This window comes from Monodelphis domestica, chromosome 2 (assembly GCF_027887165.1).
Source record: "Monodelphis domestica isolate mMonDom1 chromosome 2, mMonDom1.pri, whole genome shotgun sequence".
Taxonomy (NCBI): Eukaryota; Metazoa; Chordata; class Mammalia; order Didelphimorphia; family Didelphidae; genus Monodelphis; species Monodelphis domestica.
The window spans coordinates 82,598,468-82,617,977 of NC_077228.1; the positions used below are offsets into that span (position 1 = coordinate 82,598,468).

The window sequence follows — 19,510 nt, forward strand, 5'->3', positions numbered from 1 at the left end:
TTGTCTGGCCTCTATTGCTCTTCTGCCTTGAAATAATAAACAGTATTGATGTTGAGATGGAAGGTGAAGGTTTTTTTTTGTTTGTTTTTTTTAAGATTAACTTTAGAATAGAGAGGTCAAAGGTAATTATGAATAGGAAAGCACTATTTACTGGTTAAGCGTGAGAGTGAGAAATAGGAAATGCCTTCCTAAGAAGGTGTCATTTGGAATGAATAAGATTCTGAACATATTTTGGCTTTTCTTTTTTATCTACAGATGGTGTACTTCAAGCCCCCTTGGACACTTGCACATTTATTACAGTGTTTTAAAAAACACTGGGTAGCTGTATTTGGATTAGTTATGGAGAAAGACTTGCTTCTGACAATTGAGAGCCTCTATGAAAGTCTTTGTAAAGGTAGGAATCTTTCATTTTTTTTTAGCCCTTTCCTTCCACCTTAGAATTAATAATGTATATTGGCTGTAATGCAGAAGAACAGTAAGGATTAGCAATGGGGGTTAAGTGACTTGCCCAGACAGCTAGGAAGTGTCTGAGGCCAGAGTTGAACCCAGAACCTCCTGTCACTAGCCCTGGCTCTCAATCTGAGCCATCAAACTGCCCCCAATCTTTCTATGCTTGTTATCTTCTTAAAGATTTATTTTAAAGTTCATTTTAAATTGGAGTTCTTTTAGTAGAGATCTGAGGATGAGCAGATATTTTATCCTTGGTCTTCCTTTTTTCTTGCTTTACATTGTCTCATTTACTTATTCCTTGATGAAGATGATTTCCACCTCTGTACATCTATCTTATCCTGCTCTTAAGGCATACATTTTATGGAAAATCTCTATATTGGCACTTTAAGCTCCTTACACCTAAAACTGTAGTTAGTATATTTCTTTTAGGATCTCCTCTTTGTGACTTTATTTTAATCATTGTCACCACCATTTATCCTTCTCTGTAGTCCTGATATGAGTCTTCTCATTTCTCCCTTCCACATCTAAACTAATTATTATATTTTTTCAGTTGCACTGTTCCAATATCTCTTACATCTTTCCCTTACATTTCCATTGTGAACAAGCAGGGACCCTGGTCATCATTCTCCTGCACTATCTTATTTGCATACTAACTAGTCATTTTATCTCCAGTCTTTTAGCTCCCTTTCATTTTCATTAGGCTGTCACATTATTTAATCTGGGCAGATTTGATCACATCACTTATGCTCAGAGTCCACAAATGGTTATCAACTTCCTATGGAATAACAGCTGTTTCTTAGCCTGGTAGCCAGGACCCTAAAAAATTTGGAAATACCCTGCCTTTCTAGCCCTGTTGTCCCCACATGTAATCAGTGCTGTAGCCCAGTGATGACAAACCTTTTAGAGATGGAGTGCCAAAAATGTCATCAGGCACATGGAGAGAGGGAGTCCCTCTGCTTTTCTAGCAATGAACTCTAAGTCGGGGGAGGGGGGGGGAAGATGCCTGCGTGCCCACAGAGAATGCTCTGAATGCCACCTTTGGCATCTGTGCCATTGGTTTGTCATCTTTGCTCTAGCCAATGTAGATGATATACTTGTGTATTTATGTATATCTTGTGCTACTTTATCTCTGTGCTTTTACATGTGCTGTTCTATGCCTGGAATATTTTTCTTTTCACTTAATGTCCTGGTTCTCCCTCCACCCCAATCTCATTTTATTCAAATCGTTTCTTTTAAAGCCATCTCAGATACCACCCTAATCTTGTAATCTTCTCTAATTGTTGATCATATTTTCCCAAATTCTTTTTTTTTTTAACCCTTACCTTCTATCTTAGAATCAATACTATGTATTGGTTCTAAAGGCAGAAGAGTGGTAAGGGCTAGGCAATGGGTATTACGTGACTTGCCCAGGGTTCACACAGCTAGGACCTGTCTGAGGCCACATTTAAACTTAGGACCGTCTCTAGGCCTGACTCTCAATCCCCACTGAGCCACCCAGCTGCTCTCTCCCCAATTCTTTCTCTAACATAGACATTGTTTTATTTTGTTTTTCATTTTCCTTTATTTTGTGGTATTTATTCATAGTTGCCTCAAATCCTTTCTTAGATCTGAAGGCTGTTTTTTCTTTTGTTGGTCCTGTTTTTCCTGATGATTTATGTTTATGTTCATGGTCTTTTGAGTTTTCTTCTTCCTGAAATTTTAGTCTTTTTTTTCCTCTTATTTTCTTTCCTCCCCTCTGATCATAGTTTTCTTGGCTAAAACTCAGAGCAATTCAGCCTACTCCCTACCCTGGGAAATTCACAGTTTACCAGCCTGTATTTCTAGCCTTATTGTCTTGGGTGGTCAGAATTGGCCCCATCTGGATATATTCTCATCCCTCAGGCTTGGTGGAATGCTGCAAAGTACCCCCCATACAAAGTATTCTGCTCTGTTCCCTTTGTTCCCCAGTTCTCTGTTCAGGCACTAGCAATTCAGAATCTGTTTCTCTGGCATCAGCAGTTCAAACCTTTGAAGCTTTGATGCTTCCAGTTTGCATCCTTTGACTTTTGATCCTAAAAGGCTATGACTAAGTTGGCAGTGGCGACTTGAGCAAATATTTCTACAGACTATGGCTGGGATTTCCACACTGGAAAGAGGGAGGTGGGTCTCGGAGTGTAGGGATGAGGTTTGTTTTAAACCTGTGTTATATATCTGTGATTCTCCTAGTAAAGCCTCATTGCCAGGAGAATGGAGGTAGTAGAGGAGTTCTAAATGTGTTCAGTCAGTGTGTTAATTTCTGTTTTTTTGTTTTTTTTAAATGCTTCTTTTAGTGTCTTAGAGCATGGAAGTGACTTTAATTGCTTTATCTGGTGCATAATTTATATTTTGGAGAGATTTGAGAAGTCATGGGCATTAGAAAAAAATGTCTTCTTATATATTATTGCTTATGTCTTTTTTTTGCCAATAGACATTATTGGGTTGTCAAGCAAACTGCATTTTATTGGTCTGTTGTATTCATTTGTTTTTTGATCTTGGTTATCTAGACTGTTCTAGTAATCAATATTATCTTTTTTAGTCATTATCAAATAATTTTTATGATTTCTTGTTTTATAATTTTAATTTGAGATCAGATAATACTATGTCTCTTTAATTCCTGCTTTTTTACAGTTTTCCTTTTGAGATTTATGCAGATCTTTTTTGTTATTGCAAATCAATCAATCAACATTTTTCAAGACCCTACAGTATATCAGACATTGTAATAAATACTGAATGAATTTTGCTATTATTTTTCCTAGTTCAACACAGTAACCTCTTGGGAGTTTGGTTAGTATAACATTAAATTGATTAATTTTATAGGTGGTATAGTCACTTTAATTATGTTGATAGTCATGAACTATGATTCTATGGGACTATTTCTACAGAGTATTTTGTAGTTGTGTTTATGTAAGCCTTGAGTAGGTTTAGTAGGTTAATGCATTATAGTTAATTTTAGATGGAATTTCTCCTCCAATGTTTCCTTTTTGTTTTTGATAGTTTTTGTGGCTTTATTTTTTGTCCCACTACTTTAATAAAGGGGTTTGTCTCAGTTTTATTACTATTTCTCTGTTTTCATTGCTAATTTACCAAATTTTGGTGTGTTGTCTTATTGTTTTCATTCTCTTTTATATATTTATGTTTTAATTGATTCCATTTTGTTTCTATTCTTTGCTTGTTCCCTCAAACGAATTATTTTTTTATTCATGGTCTGGAAAGAATATATATATTTTTATTTTCTACATCTGCTTTATAGTTTCTTTGTTCAATAGCATATATTCAATTTTTGTAAAGGTTCTGTGTGATGCTAAATAGTTCTATTTTTAATATTCTTATTAAGATGTCAGTTTTTCTATCTTCAGTTTGCAACATTCTATTCAGTTTTATTTTTTCTTTCTGTTAGAGTTATGTAGCTCTACAAGAGGAACAGTAACCTTTTCTCCAAGAATGATGTTTCTTTCTTTGTCTTTTTACAGTTCATTCATCTTTTCTTTTATAAGAAATATATTTGGTATATGAATTTAATAATTTATTTTTTCATTTTCTGTGTTGCCTTTAAGCAAAATGTAGTATCCTTGATTATCCCTTTTTACATTATGAATTTTCATTACTGCTTTGTAGGAAATAAAAATGCCACTCCTGCTTTTTTTTTTTTTGAATCACCTAATGCTTAATAAATTTTATTTATTTACCTATTTTGGTTCAGTGACTTAATTTTGAAATATTTTTATTGTATGTGTTCATTATATCATTTTTCATTTTATTGGGGAAATTAATCCATTTTCACACTTGAGTTTATAATTGTTAGATTTGTGTTTTTTTCTCTTTGTTTATATTGTTTCTCATGTATATCAAGACATGGTCCCAATGATTAGCTTTGCTTACCCTAATTTGATCCCACTCATCTCCCCTAGGTTCTATTTCTGTATTCCTCCCTATATTTACTCCGCCAAGAGTCCAATTTATTTTATTTTATTTCACTCTTATAGTAAATGTAATTTGGATGACAATTATGCTTTTCTAGATATTGATACTTTTCAACACAAATGGAAGTTATTTTTCTGACATAATGTAACAAAATGATAATTATGTAATTGAAATAAAGTATCTTAACAGTAAAAATACAAGTATTTATGAAACTTTTAAAGGATTTTACATATTAAGTTCAAAACTGAGCATAAAAAGTTAATGCTTTTTTTTAACCCACAATACTGTAAGAAAAATAGAAATCAAAGCATAGAATATGACCTCAAAAATATAAATAAAAAAATCTCTAAAAGAACTTGAACTCTACCTCAAAAACTAATAGTACTTCTAGAGAAATTGGGGATAGAGTGTTGCTTACAGTGACAGATATGGTTGATTTATCTTTTTTTTTTTTTTGCTTACCTATGTTAGGTTGTTAAAAGTTCTGGAGGGCAGCTAGGTGGCTCCATGGATTGAGAAACAAGACTAGAAATGATTCTGGATTAACATATGGCTTCATACACTTCCTAGCTGTGTGACCCTGTGCAAGTCACTTAACTACCATTGTCTTGCCCTTACTACTTTTCTGCCTTGGAACTAATACACAGTATTGATTCTAAGGCAAAAAGTAAGAGTTTTAAACTAGGCCATTCCCCACTTGACAAATGGTCGAGGGATATGAATAGACAGTTTTCAGATGAAGAAATCAAAATTATCAATAATCATATGAAAAAGTGTTTTAAGTCTCTCATAATTAAAGAAATGCAAATCAAAACAACTCTGAGATAGCACCTCACATCTAGCAGACTGGCCAATATGACAGTAAAGGGAAATAATAAATGTTGGAGGGGATGTGGTAAAATTGGGACACTAATACATTGCTGGTGGAATTGTGAATTGATCTAACCGTTCTGGAAGGCAATTTGGAACTATGCCCAAAGGGCGTTAAAGGACTGTCAGCCCTTTGATCCAGTCATAGCACTGCTGGGTTTGTACCCCAAAGAGATAATAAGGGAAAAGACTTGTACAAGAATATTCATAGCTGCGCTCTTTGTGGTGGCAAAAAAATTGGAAAACAAGGGGATACCCTTTAATTGGGGAATGTCTGAACAAATTGTGGTATATGTTGGTGATGGAATACTATTGTGCTGAAAGGAATGATAAACTGAACTGGAATGACCTCCAGGAATTGATGCAGAGTGAAAGGAGCAGAACCAGGAGAACATTGTATACAGAGACTGATACACTGTGGCATAATCGAATGTAATGGACTTCTCTACCAACAGCAATGCAATAACTCAGGACAATTCTGAGGAACTTATAAGAAAGAACACTAACCACATTCAGAGGAAAAACTGTGGGAGCAGAAACGCAGAAGAAAAACATATGGTCGTTCACGTGGTTTGATGGGGATAGGATTGGGATTCTGACTTTAAATGATTATTCTATTACAAATATTAATAACATGCAAGCTTTGGGAGGGGGTAGGAAAGAGGGGAGGAAAAGAACATGAATCATGTAACCATGGGAAAATATTCTAAATAAATAAATTAATTTTAAAAAGAAAATAAAGAGTTTTTAAAAAGTGAAGGTTTATCTGTTGCAGGAGAATCAGGTTGGGGGTGATTATGGTGAGAAAAAAGTGGAAAACTGAGGGGGAAAACCAAGAGTATATCCAGAAATTACTGTTATATTAAAAAAAGAAAACCTAGAAGGCATCAGAAAAACTTATTTTTTTAAAAGAACTTCACTTTTGCATTTAGCATCTTGATTTTTAAAATATATCACTTTGAGTATATAATCTGATCACTTTGGGGGTTTAATAATATACATCATTTTATCAGTATCCATAAGGCAACAAACTTCTTTTTGGTACCTGCTCTGTTTCAGGTATAGTACAGGAAATAGAAAGAAAGGTCACAACAGTCTCTACCCTGACCCCTATTATAATGGGGCAGATAATATCAAAATAACTAAGTCCGTGAAATATAATTACAGAGTAGGTAGAAGGCAATATGAGAGGGGAGGGCACTAGCAGCTGGGGGCAGGATAGAGGGCTATAAGGGAAGGTACATTTTGAGCTTAGTTGTGAAGACAAGGAAACTTAAGATATGGATGTAAGTGCATAGAGCACTCTAGATAATGAGAGCACAGGTTCAAAAATTAGACTATTGTTTGAGAAACAGTGGGTTGGCCAGTACAATTGGATGAAATAATATGTAGAAAATGGTAAGAAGAATACTTGGAAGGTAGGAAAGGCCCAAGTTATGAAGAGCTTTGAATGCTAAACAGAAGAGGATTAAATTGAAAGCTATGAAAGAGTGTGGGTGAGAGGTGTTGAGAGCCCAAAAGAAGATGGTGGCTTTGGGAACAGAGAGAAAGGGGGCATATACAAAAGATTTTCTGAAGGTAGAAATTATAAGATTGAGCAACAGTTTGAATTTGTGGGGTGAGTGAGAGTGAGGAATTGTATATCATATCAGATTGTTGACTCTCTTGATTAGGAGGATGGTGGTGCCTTTGAAAAAAATAGGAAAATTCAGAAGAGGGTAAAATTTTTGGGAAACAATAATGAGATCTGTTCTTAAAGTGTTGAGTTTGAGTTTTATTTGGGAAACCCCATTTATGTTGTCCAAAAGGTAGATGGCAATATATGAGTGAAGCTCAACAGAGATACTATTGATATATGTGTTGATCATTGTAGAGATAATTGAACCTACAGGAGCTGATAAGATCACCGAGAGAATAAGTTGAAGAGAATGGATTCAGTATAGACCCTAGGTGAAGACTCTTTAAAAATATGTTTTTCAAAAAATTTGACTGAGAATGAGTAGAGAAATGGAGGATAATAACTGGTGTGGATGGTAGAATCTTTATTTTCAGATTGACTCATGTATATAAACGTAAACCTTATTAAAACATACTAACTTTGGTGAATTTTTGCTCATTTATTTGATTTTTGACACTACCTGGACAAAGTTGAAATGAAATACAGGTTTAAGTATACATGTTTCTGACTTAAAAAAAATTAACATTAATTAGCTTCCTAAGTATCTTCCATAAATTTATAATATGTATAACAACTTTGTTTTTAAAATTTCTTGATATCAGATAAGACAGTGGACTTGGCAACAACTAAATTCTTGCTTACGGACTCCAAACATTTGTTACATGCTTTTAGTACAAGGTCAAACTATGATGGGATTCTACCACAGGCTTTTGCTCAAGTAAATCATCTACTTCAAACACTGTCACAGGTAAGATGTTTTTGGAATATTTTCTAAATTAATGGTGCCAATACCTCTTTTAGTGCTATAGTTGATAAAAAAATTAAATATTTGTTATTATTCTAACTTGTTCATTTTCAAGAAATATTAGGTGAATTAAAGGATGACTCAACAAGCAGCTTTAGGTTTGGGTTATATTCCACATCTTATCCTTTTAGGGAAGAAGAGTTCACAGTGTTTGTTAAAAGTATGCTTGAATTCATTTTTGTCAGGACGACAATTCTGATTATCATTTCATTGTTTTTCCTATGTAAGTGGTCCACTTTCAAATTAATTTTCTTGTTAGAACTTAAACCCCTTTTAGATCCCAAAGTTAGAAAACTCTTAGAAGTTGACACATTTCAAATATATATAAGCTAGAGTCAGCGCAATGTAGCACAACTATGAAGTAAGACATAGCAAATACAAGGTGACATTGTCTTCCTTCTGTTGTTTTTTTCTCATAAACCCCAAATTCACTACCTTTTCTCCTTTATTTTCATGTCCAGTTAAAATCTATTACCTGTCTTCTAAACTAAAGAAAGAGGTGATTATCATAAACCTAATCATAATTGGTAAAGGAGGAAAATATTAACCAAGAGATCATTTTTATGTTCTCATAGGAGGTATAGTATATTCTGTAATGCTTTAGAAAATAGTGTTTTGTTTTTAATTTTTAATTGGTTTCCATTTGAGATCATCATACTGCTAATGTGAAATGTAATTTTTGAAAATAAGACTTATATAGCCTCCTGAAGGGAAGAGCAGAATTCAAGACTGTAAGAAGTTACTGTTTGATTTTTGTTTGTGAATTGTTTTTAGAATACTTCATTCCCATTTATATCAGAGATAGTAATTTCAGCATCATAGTATCCATTGTGAATAGGGATAAGAATTAGGGATTAGACCTGTGATTTCATAAGTTTAGGGAACTTCTGAATGAAGATTGTTTACCAATGCAGGTAGGTACTTTCTCTTCAATTTATAAGCCTTGAGATTTGCCTAGAACCCTGAGAAATTAGGTAAATATGCCTAGGGTCATATAGTCAATATGTGTTCAAGGCTAAACTGAATCCAGATCTTTTTTGATGTAAGGCCTTCTCTCTAACCGGTGTAACATACTGCCTTGTGGCCAATTAGCATGTCCTTAATTGGTCATTGACATAATTAAATATGCTAAGTGCTTACTATATGCTAGGCACTGGGGATATGTAGAGGAAAATGAGGCAATCCTTTCCCTTAAGGGTTATAAATAAAGCTTTTTCCTAGTATCTGTTGTGGAACGTGAAAAGATAAATTTCAAGAAGAACTTGATTTAAATCATCAAAATGTGTGATGGTAGTCTTCTCCAAAATAAATCAGCTTATATTATAATTATCTACTGATGCAAAGTTGTAAGAATGGGTGAGGATACTAAAAACGTGTTGGAAGATATGAATTAAGTATATATATGATGAAAGACACTAAAACTCATGCCTATAACCTAGAGTACCTTCTCCAAGAAAAGAATTGGAAATCCCTGAATATGGACAGCACTGAGTAATATCACAAAAAATTGGGCAGGAAATAGAACAGGAGCAACTTACTGTTTGATGTGAGATTATCAATTTTTTAGAGCAGAAATTTATATTTAGTGTCTGAAAGCAAAGCAAAAAGAAAGAATAAAGATTTGATAAAGATTTGTTGTGCAATTAAAACAACTTCAACCTAAGTTAGCTAAGTGAGTTGATGATGAAAGAAGAGATATGGACTAAAAAATGATAGCCACTAATTACAATAATTCTAAATAGAAGTTAAACAAAACTAAATTATTTTTAATAATGAAGAGATCAAAAGAGACTAAAAAGTGCGTTACCAGTAAACTTTCAAGATGTAAGGACAACTAAGTCTTGCCTCGCTTGCTGTTTCTTGAGTCTTCAAAAAACCTTTGATTGGATAGAGACAAATACTTCTTTAAAGTCTCTCTTCCTGATTCCTCATGACTTATGTAGGATGCCTTGAAATATAGAACAATGGAGATAATCTCATTTGATGCTTTGATCATTAATATTAAATGAGACAAAATAGCTGTATACTTGCTGAAGGTATTCACTTGTATCAAACAGGAGATTCAGTCTTCAATCCAAATTGAGAGTCCTCTAAACACTACTATGTACAGATTACATTGTATTCATTGCACCAGCACTGAGATTGCAGAGCCTTTTGAATGAGATACCTTGCTATTCAAAAAAGTTTGGCTTTATCCATATAAGGAAAACAAAGCAGATAAAGAACACTTACTGTTCTCTCATTACTTAGTATGCTAGTACTCATCTATTTATACCTTGGATAGACACTGACAGTTTGGGCCCATAATTGAACAGGAAGAAGAGAGATGGGTGAATTGCTTTTGGGAAGTTGCACGGTTCATTTATTGACTAGAAGAGCTGCCAGAAACTAAGGCCTATCTTGTTTATGCCAGTATGTTGCTGGTGGTATTATATGTCTATTAGTCATGGGGAACTATAGTCTCCAAAGAATAAAGATTGATTTTCAGCCAGAGGTAATGATGAAGTCTCTTGTGGGTAAGCAGGTTGCAGTAAATAAGAAATAAAGAATTATGAAGAACCAAAGTAAAGAATGCTATTAAATAAATAGTAGTCAGAAAAGATGGGCTGGTCATGTGGTGAGAACAGATGATAACAATTTAGAAGCTTATGTATCCATGCAGTGTTGAGAAAAAGAAAATATGGCTCCCAGCAAATTGGAAAGCTCCCTTTGTGGAGAATTTATGGGGGAATATTGTTAAGAGTCACACAAGATGGGCAAGTATGGATGGATTGCTGTTTGTATGACTATTGATTAATATCTATATCAATGAAATCATAGATCTTTTTAAATAATGGGAAACGATATAGCCCTTTTATTTAAGATTATTATGTGAAAAATTAATTACTAATGGTTTTGGTGAAAATAATATTGATTAATGTAACAAGGCCTATGTTAAGATTTTTAAGTCTTGTGCTATGAAGATAACGTTGTGAAGCTATAGGTATATTGTAATGGAATAGAGTCTGGGTATTGCCTTACAAGCCTAATCAGATTTATTCATAGATCTTGAATTATTTCTCAACATTGGCTGAGAGGCTTGTAAAGGTGAATGGCAAAAAGAAAAAAAATGAATTCCTGCTAGATACTATTGCCAGTGTTTCTCTCATTTCTTGGTATTTCTCACATTTAGTATCCTTTTAGTATAAATGGTTCTGTTGGAATGACTTTCCATTTGACTGATGTCCATCTCCAAATATATGGGACAAAGGTTCAGTCTTTTCTTAAGCCTATAGGGTAGACTTGTTGCAGCTGAAAGAAAATTATAGATGAAGTGATGTGGCAGTAATAAAATAAGCTTAGAATCTGAGAGACTCTATAAATTGTTTTGTTGTTTACAAAACTGTGAAAAGTACCTGACAGAAAGGCCTGCAGAGAGCCTGGCCTGAGATCCAGATGAACCATATAATCCTTAGATCACTTCTGCATGAAAGAGAGCAGATAATACTCAAAACAGATATTCTGGATTTCTGATAATGACCTATTCACATTAGATTTCAGCCATATTTGAACTCTTTCCCCAAAGGAAGTGTCAGTGTTAAATTATGGAGATGAAATCATAATAGAATAGAAACTGAAGCTGACCAAATATATACAGAGATAATTAGTGCTAGAGGTATTGTAGTTTTACAATCAGAGAAATTTTCAAAATTTCTTGAAGAGGAAAGATCTTTCTCTTTCCTCCTCCAAGGGAAAAGTTCACTGATAATTGTTTTACTAGAAAAAAAATGACTTAGAAAACATCAGTTACTTGTCATGTGTTCATAGTCTTAGCTCTATGAAATATTTAAGAATAATCTATGTGTATATGTGTAAGTGAAAAAAGAATGAATAATAAATTCAGTGATTTTTTGTTTGTATATGTGTGTATATAAAAGCATACATATACAATGTACAGAAATACATGTATAACTATATTTATGCATAACATGCAATATATTTATACATAAATATACACATCTATATATGTATGTTTTTGTTGTTCAGTCCTTTTTTAATCTTGTCTTGACTCTTCCTGACCATATTTTGGGATTTTCTTGGCAAAAATACTTGAGTAGCTTACCATTTCCTTCTCCAGCTCATCTTACATTTGAGGAATTAATTTATTAATTTGTTAAATAATTAAATTAAGTAATTTGCCCTGAGCTACATAGCTAGTAAGTGTATGAGGCTACATTTGGACTTATGAAAATGAGTCTTCCCAACTCCAGACCTGGCATTCTATCAACTATGTCACCAATATATTAATATATTTTATATATTATATATATATACACACACATATATAATCACAGAATTTGTCCATTATTCATTCTTTACACAGACATATATGACAATATATGTGAAATAAAAAAGTAGCTCTCAAAATTGAGTGGTAGAAGAATATTTAACTGAATTGGGAAATTATACAGTGTTGCCAATAATCCCAAACTTCTTGTTCTGGAAAACAACTTTAACATTAGTATTTTCCATTGAGGCTATGTATTAGAAGTCATGTAATATCATAATCTTGAAAGAATTAAAATTATATTGACAGTGTTGATTCATGCAGGAAAGAAGGCATAAAAGATGTTATCAAGGACTTGTATCATTGAAAAAAGTCAGTCACATAGGATTACAGACAAAAAATGGACATTCTAAATGTGCTATAATTGTAACCTTGAGATATGAAAGAACCAGATGAAATGTTCTAGTGATTGGGTAAAACATATATAGAAAAAGATGGACAAGGTATCATTATCAGATAATGTGTGGAGAGATTATAATCTGTAATGGCAGAAAGAAGATTCTATCAATGAGATTATATCAATGAGATCACAGATCCATCTAAATATAGTCTAGGTGAATGGTGGAGATATGCCTTTTATAGGTAAGAGACCCAGTCGCTTTAATGGTTCTGACATTGACTTATTCTGTGACCGTAAATTTTTCTTTCTTTAAAGAAAATCTTTGTATTTCTAGCTCTTAGGCCAGTGCTTTGTTTGTAATTAGCACTGAAATGTTTTTTCATTTATTCATTATTTTTGAAGAAAGCATGCCAAAAAATAATTGGTACCATTAGGGCAAATATGGTATAATTATATATTTTGCCAACATATTGACTTTTTTTTTCCTCCTTTAGATTGAGCCTTTCCACATTGCTCAGATCTAGATGGGGTGGTAATCACTCCTGGGGCTCACTGATTACATTTGCCTGGGAGCTTTGACCTCCATTTCTGACCAGGGCAGATCAGAGGACAGGAGCTTGTTGACTCTTAAGGGCTCACTGTATTGATGCCTAACTTAGACACCCAATCAGTTTGGTTGCTGCAGCTTAGAACTTATAAACTGAAGATATTCAATAGCCTTAGGATTCTTCAGTAGTGGGGGTTTTAGGCATGGGCCACCTTCTGGCATGAGGTTAGAGGCATAATGTTAAGATAAAAAAATGAAGTTACTGTTATTTTTTAATCCTTGCCTTTTGCTTTGGAACAGACTATTCTAAGACAGAATGGCAGTAAAGGCTAGGCAGTTAGGATTAAGTGACTTACTCAGGGTCACACAGCTAGGGAAGTATCTGAGGCCAGATTTATACCCAGGTCCTCCTGATACCAGGCCTGACTATCCAGCTGAGACACCAGCTGCTCCCTGAAAATGAAATCATTCTTTAGATAAAGATGAATCTTTCACCATTTTACTATTCTTCTTAACCTTTGCCATTTTGTGGTTTTATTTACGTTTATAATCTGGAAGCTTAGGAAAAGCTGATGTCTATTTTTTTTCCAAGTGTTAATAGTGAAATCAGTATTTTAACTTAAAATTATTTGTCTTTATTGGTATTTCATTAAATAAATCATTAATCCTTTGTAATTAAGTAGAAAATATTTGGGAAAGGGTAATATTTATTCTAATGCTGTCACTTTCCCATGAGTATTCTGTGTACAGTAAAGAACCTGGCACATTACAGAAAACTATAACATTAAAAGGTACAAATAATTGGTATTCCATTTTGGACACTTACTAGTCTCAAACTTGCTGTATCTTATGCAATTCTTGTTTCCCCAGGTCACTTCTAAACGTAAGCCAAATTCTACAGAATCAAAGAATACAACATCTAAAAATCAGGAGAATAATGTACTGCTCCAGCTTAGTAATCAGGAGAATACAACAGTGTTGAGTACTCCACTTCCCCAACCCAACAGACATCAAGAAATCTGGTCTGTCCTAGAGAATGTTTGGACCGCATTATATCTGAACAGGTACTAAAATCAGCAAAATAATTTGAGCTCTAAAATAAGTAATAATTTTGATGACTCTTATCTTTCTGTCTCTCTTTCTTTGTTTCCTTATTTCCCTTTGTCATCTAATCAAATACTAACTTCCTACAATGTACAATATCACATATTAAGAGTTAAACAAAATTTTTAAAAAATCTGGCTATTCTTCTTGAGGAGCTTACATTCTATATGCAGACGATTCTCAGATTTATTTGTCTATCCTTTATTTCTTTCCTGACCTCCTGTCTCACATCTGGAACTGCTTATTAGGTTTCTTGGACTTCAAAATTCCTAGACATCTTAAACTCAACTTGTCTAAAACAGAACTCACTATTTTTCCCCTCCATCCCCTTTGCCTCTTCTTGACTTCTCCACAATTAGAGAGGATGCTATCAACTTTCTAGTGACTCAGGCTCACAATCTATGTGCCATCCATGACTCTTCCTTTTTATTCTCCTGTTCAGTTAGTCACTAAGTCCTGTTATTTATGCCTTTGTAGAATTCCTCTCATATAGTCCCTTCTCTCTTGTGTCACTACCACATGCTCACACAGGCCCTCATAACCTCCTGCCTAGAATACTCTACTGCAGTAGCATAGTGGCTAATCTCCTGCCTTTCTTCAATTCTCCACTGTCAAATTGTATCAACTGTAAAATTGATTTTCTAAAGTGCTACTCTTGAGTACATCACCTCCCCCTTTCCAAGGAAATTGGTTTTCTGTTTCAGATATAAAATCCTCTTAAAGGATGATTTTCAGCCCTCCTACCTTTCTAGTCTTTTTTTTTTACCCCAAGGCAGAAGAGTGGTATGGGCTAGACAATGGGCTTTAAGTGACTTGCCCAGGGTCACACAGCTAGGAAGTGTCTGAGGCCAGATTTGAACCTAGGGACCTCCCATCTCTAGGACTGGCTCTCAATCCACTGAGCTACCCAGCTGCCCCTAGGATGTAATTTTTAATAGTTTAACTTTTTAAATTGTTTTTTAATTTTGATTAACAGTTATTGGAGTAGTTTTTTCTATGTGGTATCATTGTTTTCTATTTTATCTTCCTATTTTGAGGAGCTTTTAACTCAATCCTACATAATGTATACCAGGTGATAATTTAGTATTTTATATCAGCAAAAATGTTATTTAGTTTTAGCAAGGTATTTTAAGTTTAATACAGAATTTGTGATACTAGTTAGGTATCTTATTTCAGGAAAGGCATATACATTAATTTTTTTCTTGCTCTAACACTGATCTATTAAAAATATAACTACCTAATATAATTAAATTATAACAAAGGTAGTTTTCCACTCTTCCTTTTTCTCACATATAAATAGTACATTTCACCTACCATGTTACTATTTTGTATATAAATAAACAGTTTTTTTCCCTAGACCTCAGGGGATATCTAATCTTCACCTGTGCAGAAATAGTCTTTAATATCATTCCCTAAAAGTATTCATCCTACTCCCACTTGAAGACCTATGATTTTTAGGCTACCTCAAGAAATAATTAGTTTCCTTTATGCTTTTGAACCACTTTAATATGAGGCAGACATCTGTATTTCCAGCTTCTAGCCCATTGCTTCCACTTACTTAAAATAGTATAGATTTACATGAAAAAAAATGCAAAGAAAGGAGGACTTGCAGTCCCAGATCACAAACTATACTATAAAACAGTGGTCATTAAAACAATTTGGTACTACCTAAGAGACAGAAAGGAGGATCAGTGGAATAGATTGGGGGTAAATGACCTCAGAAAGACAGTCTATGAAAAACCCAAAGATCCCAGTTTTGGGAACCAAAACCCACTTTTTGATAAAAACTGCTGGGAAAATTGGAAGACAGTATAGGAGAGATTAGGTTTGGATCAACATCTCACACCCTACACCAAGATAAACTCAGAATGGGTGAATGACCTGAATATAAAGAAGGAAACTGTAAGCAGATTAGGTGAATACAGAATAGTATACTTGTCAGATCTTTGGGAAAGGAAAGACTTCAAAAACCAAGCAAGAGCTAGGAAAAATTCACAAAATGTAAAATCAATAATTTTGATTTCATCAAATTAAAAAGGTTTTGTACAAACAAAACTAATGCATCCAAAATTAGAAGGGAAGCAACAAATTGGGAAACAATCTTCATTTTTTTTTTTGCTTCACAAAAACCTGTGACAAAGGTCTAATTACTCAAATTTATAAAGAACTAAACCAAATTGTACAAAAAAATCAAGCCATTCCCCAATTGATAAGTGGGCAAGGGACATGAATAGGCAATTTTCAGTAAAAGAAATCAAAACTATTAATAAGCACATGAAAAAGTGCTCTAAATCTCTAATAATCAGAGAAATGCAAATCAAAACAACTCTGAGGTATCACCTTACCCCTAACAGATTGGCTAACATGACAGCAAAGGAAAGTAATGAATGCTGGAGGGGGTGTGGCAAAGTTGGGACACTAATTCATTGCTGGTGGAGTTGTGAATTGATCCAAGCATTCTGGAGGGCAATTTGGAACTATGCCCAAAGGGCGATAAAGGACTGTCTGCCCTTTGATCCAGTCATAGCACTGCTGGGTTTGTACCCCAAAGAGATAATAAGGAAAAAGACTTGTATAAGAATATTCATAGCTGCATTCTTTGTGGTGGCAAAAAATTGGAAAACAAGGGGATGCCCTTCGATTGGGGAATGGCTGAACAAATTGTGGTATATGTTGGTGATGGAATACTATTGTGCTCAAAAGGAATAATAAAGTGGAGGAATTCCATGGAGACTGGAACAACTTCCAGGAATTGATGCAGAGTTAGAGGAGCAGAACCAGGAGAACATTGTACACAGAGACTGATACACTGTGGTACAATCAAATGTAATGTACTTCTCCATTAGTGGCAATGCAGTGATCCTGAACAACTTGGAGGAATCTACGAAAAAAACCACTATCCACATTCAGAGAAAACACTGTGGGAATAAAAACACTGAAGAAAAACAACTGCTTGAATACATGGGTTGAAGGGATATGGTTGGGGATGTAGACTCTAAATGAACGTCCTAATGCAAACAACAACATGGAAATAGGTCTGATCAAGGACAGAAGTAATACCCAATGAAATTGCGTGTCAACTGCGGTAAGGGTCGGTGGAGGGGAGGGAGGGAAATAAAGTGAGTATTGTATCCAAAAAAAAATTAATAAAATTAAAAAACAGTATAGATTTATAGAATTGGCACTCAATCAGGTCATGTAATCTTAACCCATATCTGAACAAAAATCTTTACAATATACATGACTAGTGGTCAAACAACTTGTTTTTTAAAGACTTTTGGTGAGTGGGAACCCACTGTTTTCTAAGGCAGACCCATCCTACTTGATTGTTAAGAAAAGTTTTTTAAATTGAATCTTAATTTTCTTCTTTGTGCCTTAAACCACTGCTTCTAGTTTTAGTGCATGGGACCACGTGGAACATACATAATCCCTCTTCCACAGGATATTTTTAAAATTATTTGGAATTAGCTCTCAAGTCTCTTTCCCCACTTCTTGGGTGCTTTTTCCAGGCCACCTAGCCTCAACTACTTTTTATATGACTTGATTTCAACTACTTTTTTCTCCTTCCCCATTTTGGATTGCTTCCCTCTGGATGCACACACAGGTTGCTAATATAGTACCTAGAAATAGCCCTCACCACTTCTTTCCATGACTGTTTCAGTGGCCTTTATAAGGATGATATTAGAAAATAGGTATTGTTTTATTAATTTAAGGACAAGAAGTAGAGTGGCTGGCTTGAGAAAGAATTGGAGTTTGAAGCAGAGCTGAGAAAGCATGTTAATTTCAAATGTTGACAGTTATAACTTTTTCTGTGTAACTCTCTCTGGCCCTTGGCACTTGTCTCTGGCAGTTGGCAGAGACACACTCAGAGACTCTCAGGATTGGAGGAGATAACATCTTTGCCTATCTCTCTGTCTGAGGGAAAGATCTGAAGGAGCTTTTCCTTTTCCAACTTGGTAAATACTATTGACTATGTATTGTGGTTTTTATAGATTGATTTAACTCTGAGAAGACCAAAGAAAAACCTGGTCTTTGGTTTGGACTCTGAGTCTGTTAGGTCTCAGAGTCCTAACTTGATTGTTGTTGAGACTCAACCAGCTAGCCTTTGCTATTTATAATTTGAAGATGAAGTTAATAATTATAAGGTTACTAGTGGTAGGTTTTATTTAGATAGTATAAATTTGGGTTAGTCAGACAGGGAGGAATAGTATAGCCTATGAAACATAGGAGAAGTCGTTTCTTGCAGAAGCAGGCAGTTTATTTGTGTGGATTTAGAATCCCTTCTAATTAGAAATCCCTGTTATCCTTATATATTTCAATAAATATTTTATTTTTTATAATAGAAGTCTTTTTAATGTCCTTGCGCCTGGCCAGAAGGGAAGTTCATATTTGATCTTCACTTCATCACTGAAGATACTTTTGATTACATCTATCAAAAGTATCTGAACAGTTTTGAACCTGTATCAGCGAGTTTTCTATCTATTTTTATGTAGCTCGCCATATTTATTATTTTTACACCTTCTAATTCAGCTCTCTTTTTCAAGTCTCTCTCTTCTGAACTGTTCACACAGTTTCTGAAGTAGCTTTCCTAAAACACATATGTGATCTGTGATATGGGTCCTTTCCCTGCTTAATAATCTCCAATAGCTTCATTGCTTCTAGCGTAAAATCTAAACTCCTCTGTTTGGCTTTTGTAACCCAGTTCCAGCTTACCTTTTCATCCTCACTGAATATTACTACCCCTCCTAAACTCTTCAGTCCAGCCAGACTAACCTTTTCTCTGTTCAGCAGTCTTTATCTTCCATCTCCTTTCCTTTACATTGGAAATCTCCACTCCTCACTTCTACCTCATAGATTCACTTTATTCAAGATGCAACTGAGGCATCATTTTCTTTTGTTTATTGGTTCATTTATTTGCTATATTTTGAATTCCAAGTTATTTAATCCTCTATTCCAACTCCACATCATAGAAGACCAACAATATTGTGTGTGTATGTGTGTGTAACCATGCTATTTTTTTTGGTTTGTAGTTTTCAGTTGTGTCTCACTCTTTGTGACTCCATTTGGGATTTTTTTGGCAAAAAATACTGGAATGATTTACTGTTTCATTCTCCAGCTCATTTTTTAGATGAGGAAACTGAGGCAATCAGGGTTAAGTGACTTGCACAGAGCCATACAGCAAGTACATATCTGAGGCCAGATTTGAACTCGTGAAGATGTGTCTTCCTGATTTTAGATGGGGCATTCTATTCACTGTGTCACTTAGCTGTTCTAACCATATAATGCAAATTCCCTACATCATTTCTTTCTCTGGAGGTAGATAGCATTTTCCTTCATGATTCCTTTGTATTTGATATATGAATGATCATATTATTTAGAATAGCTTAGTCATTGACAATTATTCATTTAACAATATTGTTTTTTGTTCTGCTTGTTTCATTCTTCGGTAT

General features: G+C 34.3%; 1 protein-coding gene across 5 annotated transcripts in view; it reads left to right on the plus strand.

Annotated features, from left to right (window-relative positions):
• The window catches only part of SWT1 (SWT1 RNA endoribonuclease homolog), a 137,033-nt gene that overhangs the window by 61,596 nt on the left and 55,927 nt on the right, over positions 1-19,510 (plus strand). For all 5 annotated transcript variants that reach the window (XM_007480961.3, XM_007480958.3, XM_007480959.2 and 2 more), the window contains 3 exons: positions 256-394; positions 7,540-7,685; positions 13,827-14,020. In XM_007480961.3, coding sequence (XP_007481023.2) covers positions 256-394; positions 7,540-7,685; positions 13,827-14,020 — 479 coding nt within the window. The remainder of the gene's footprint in view (positions 1-255; positions 395-7,539; positions 7,686-13,826; positions 14,021-19,510) is intronic.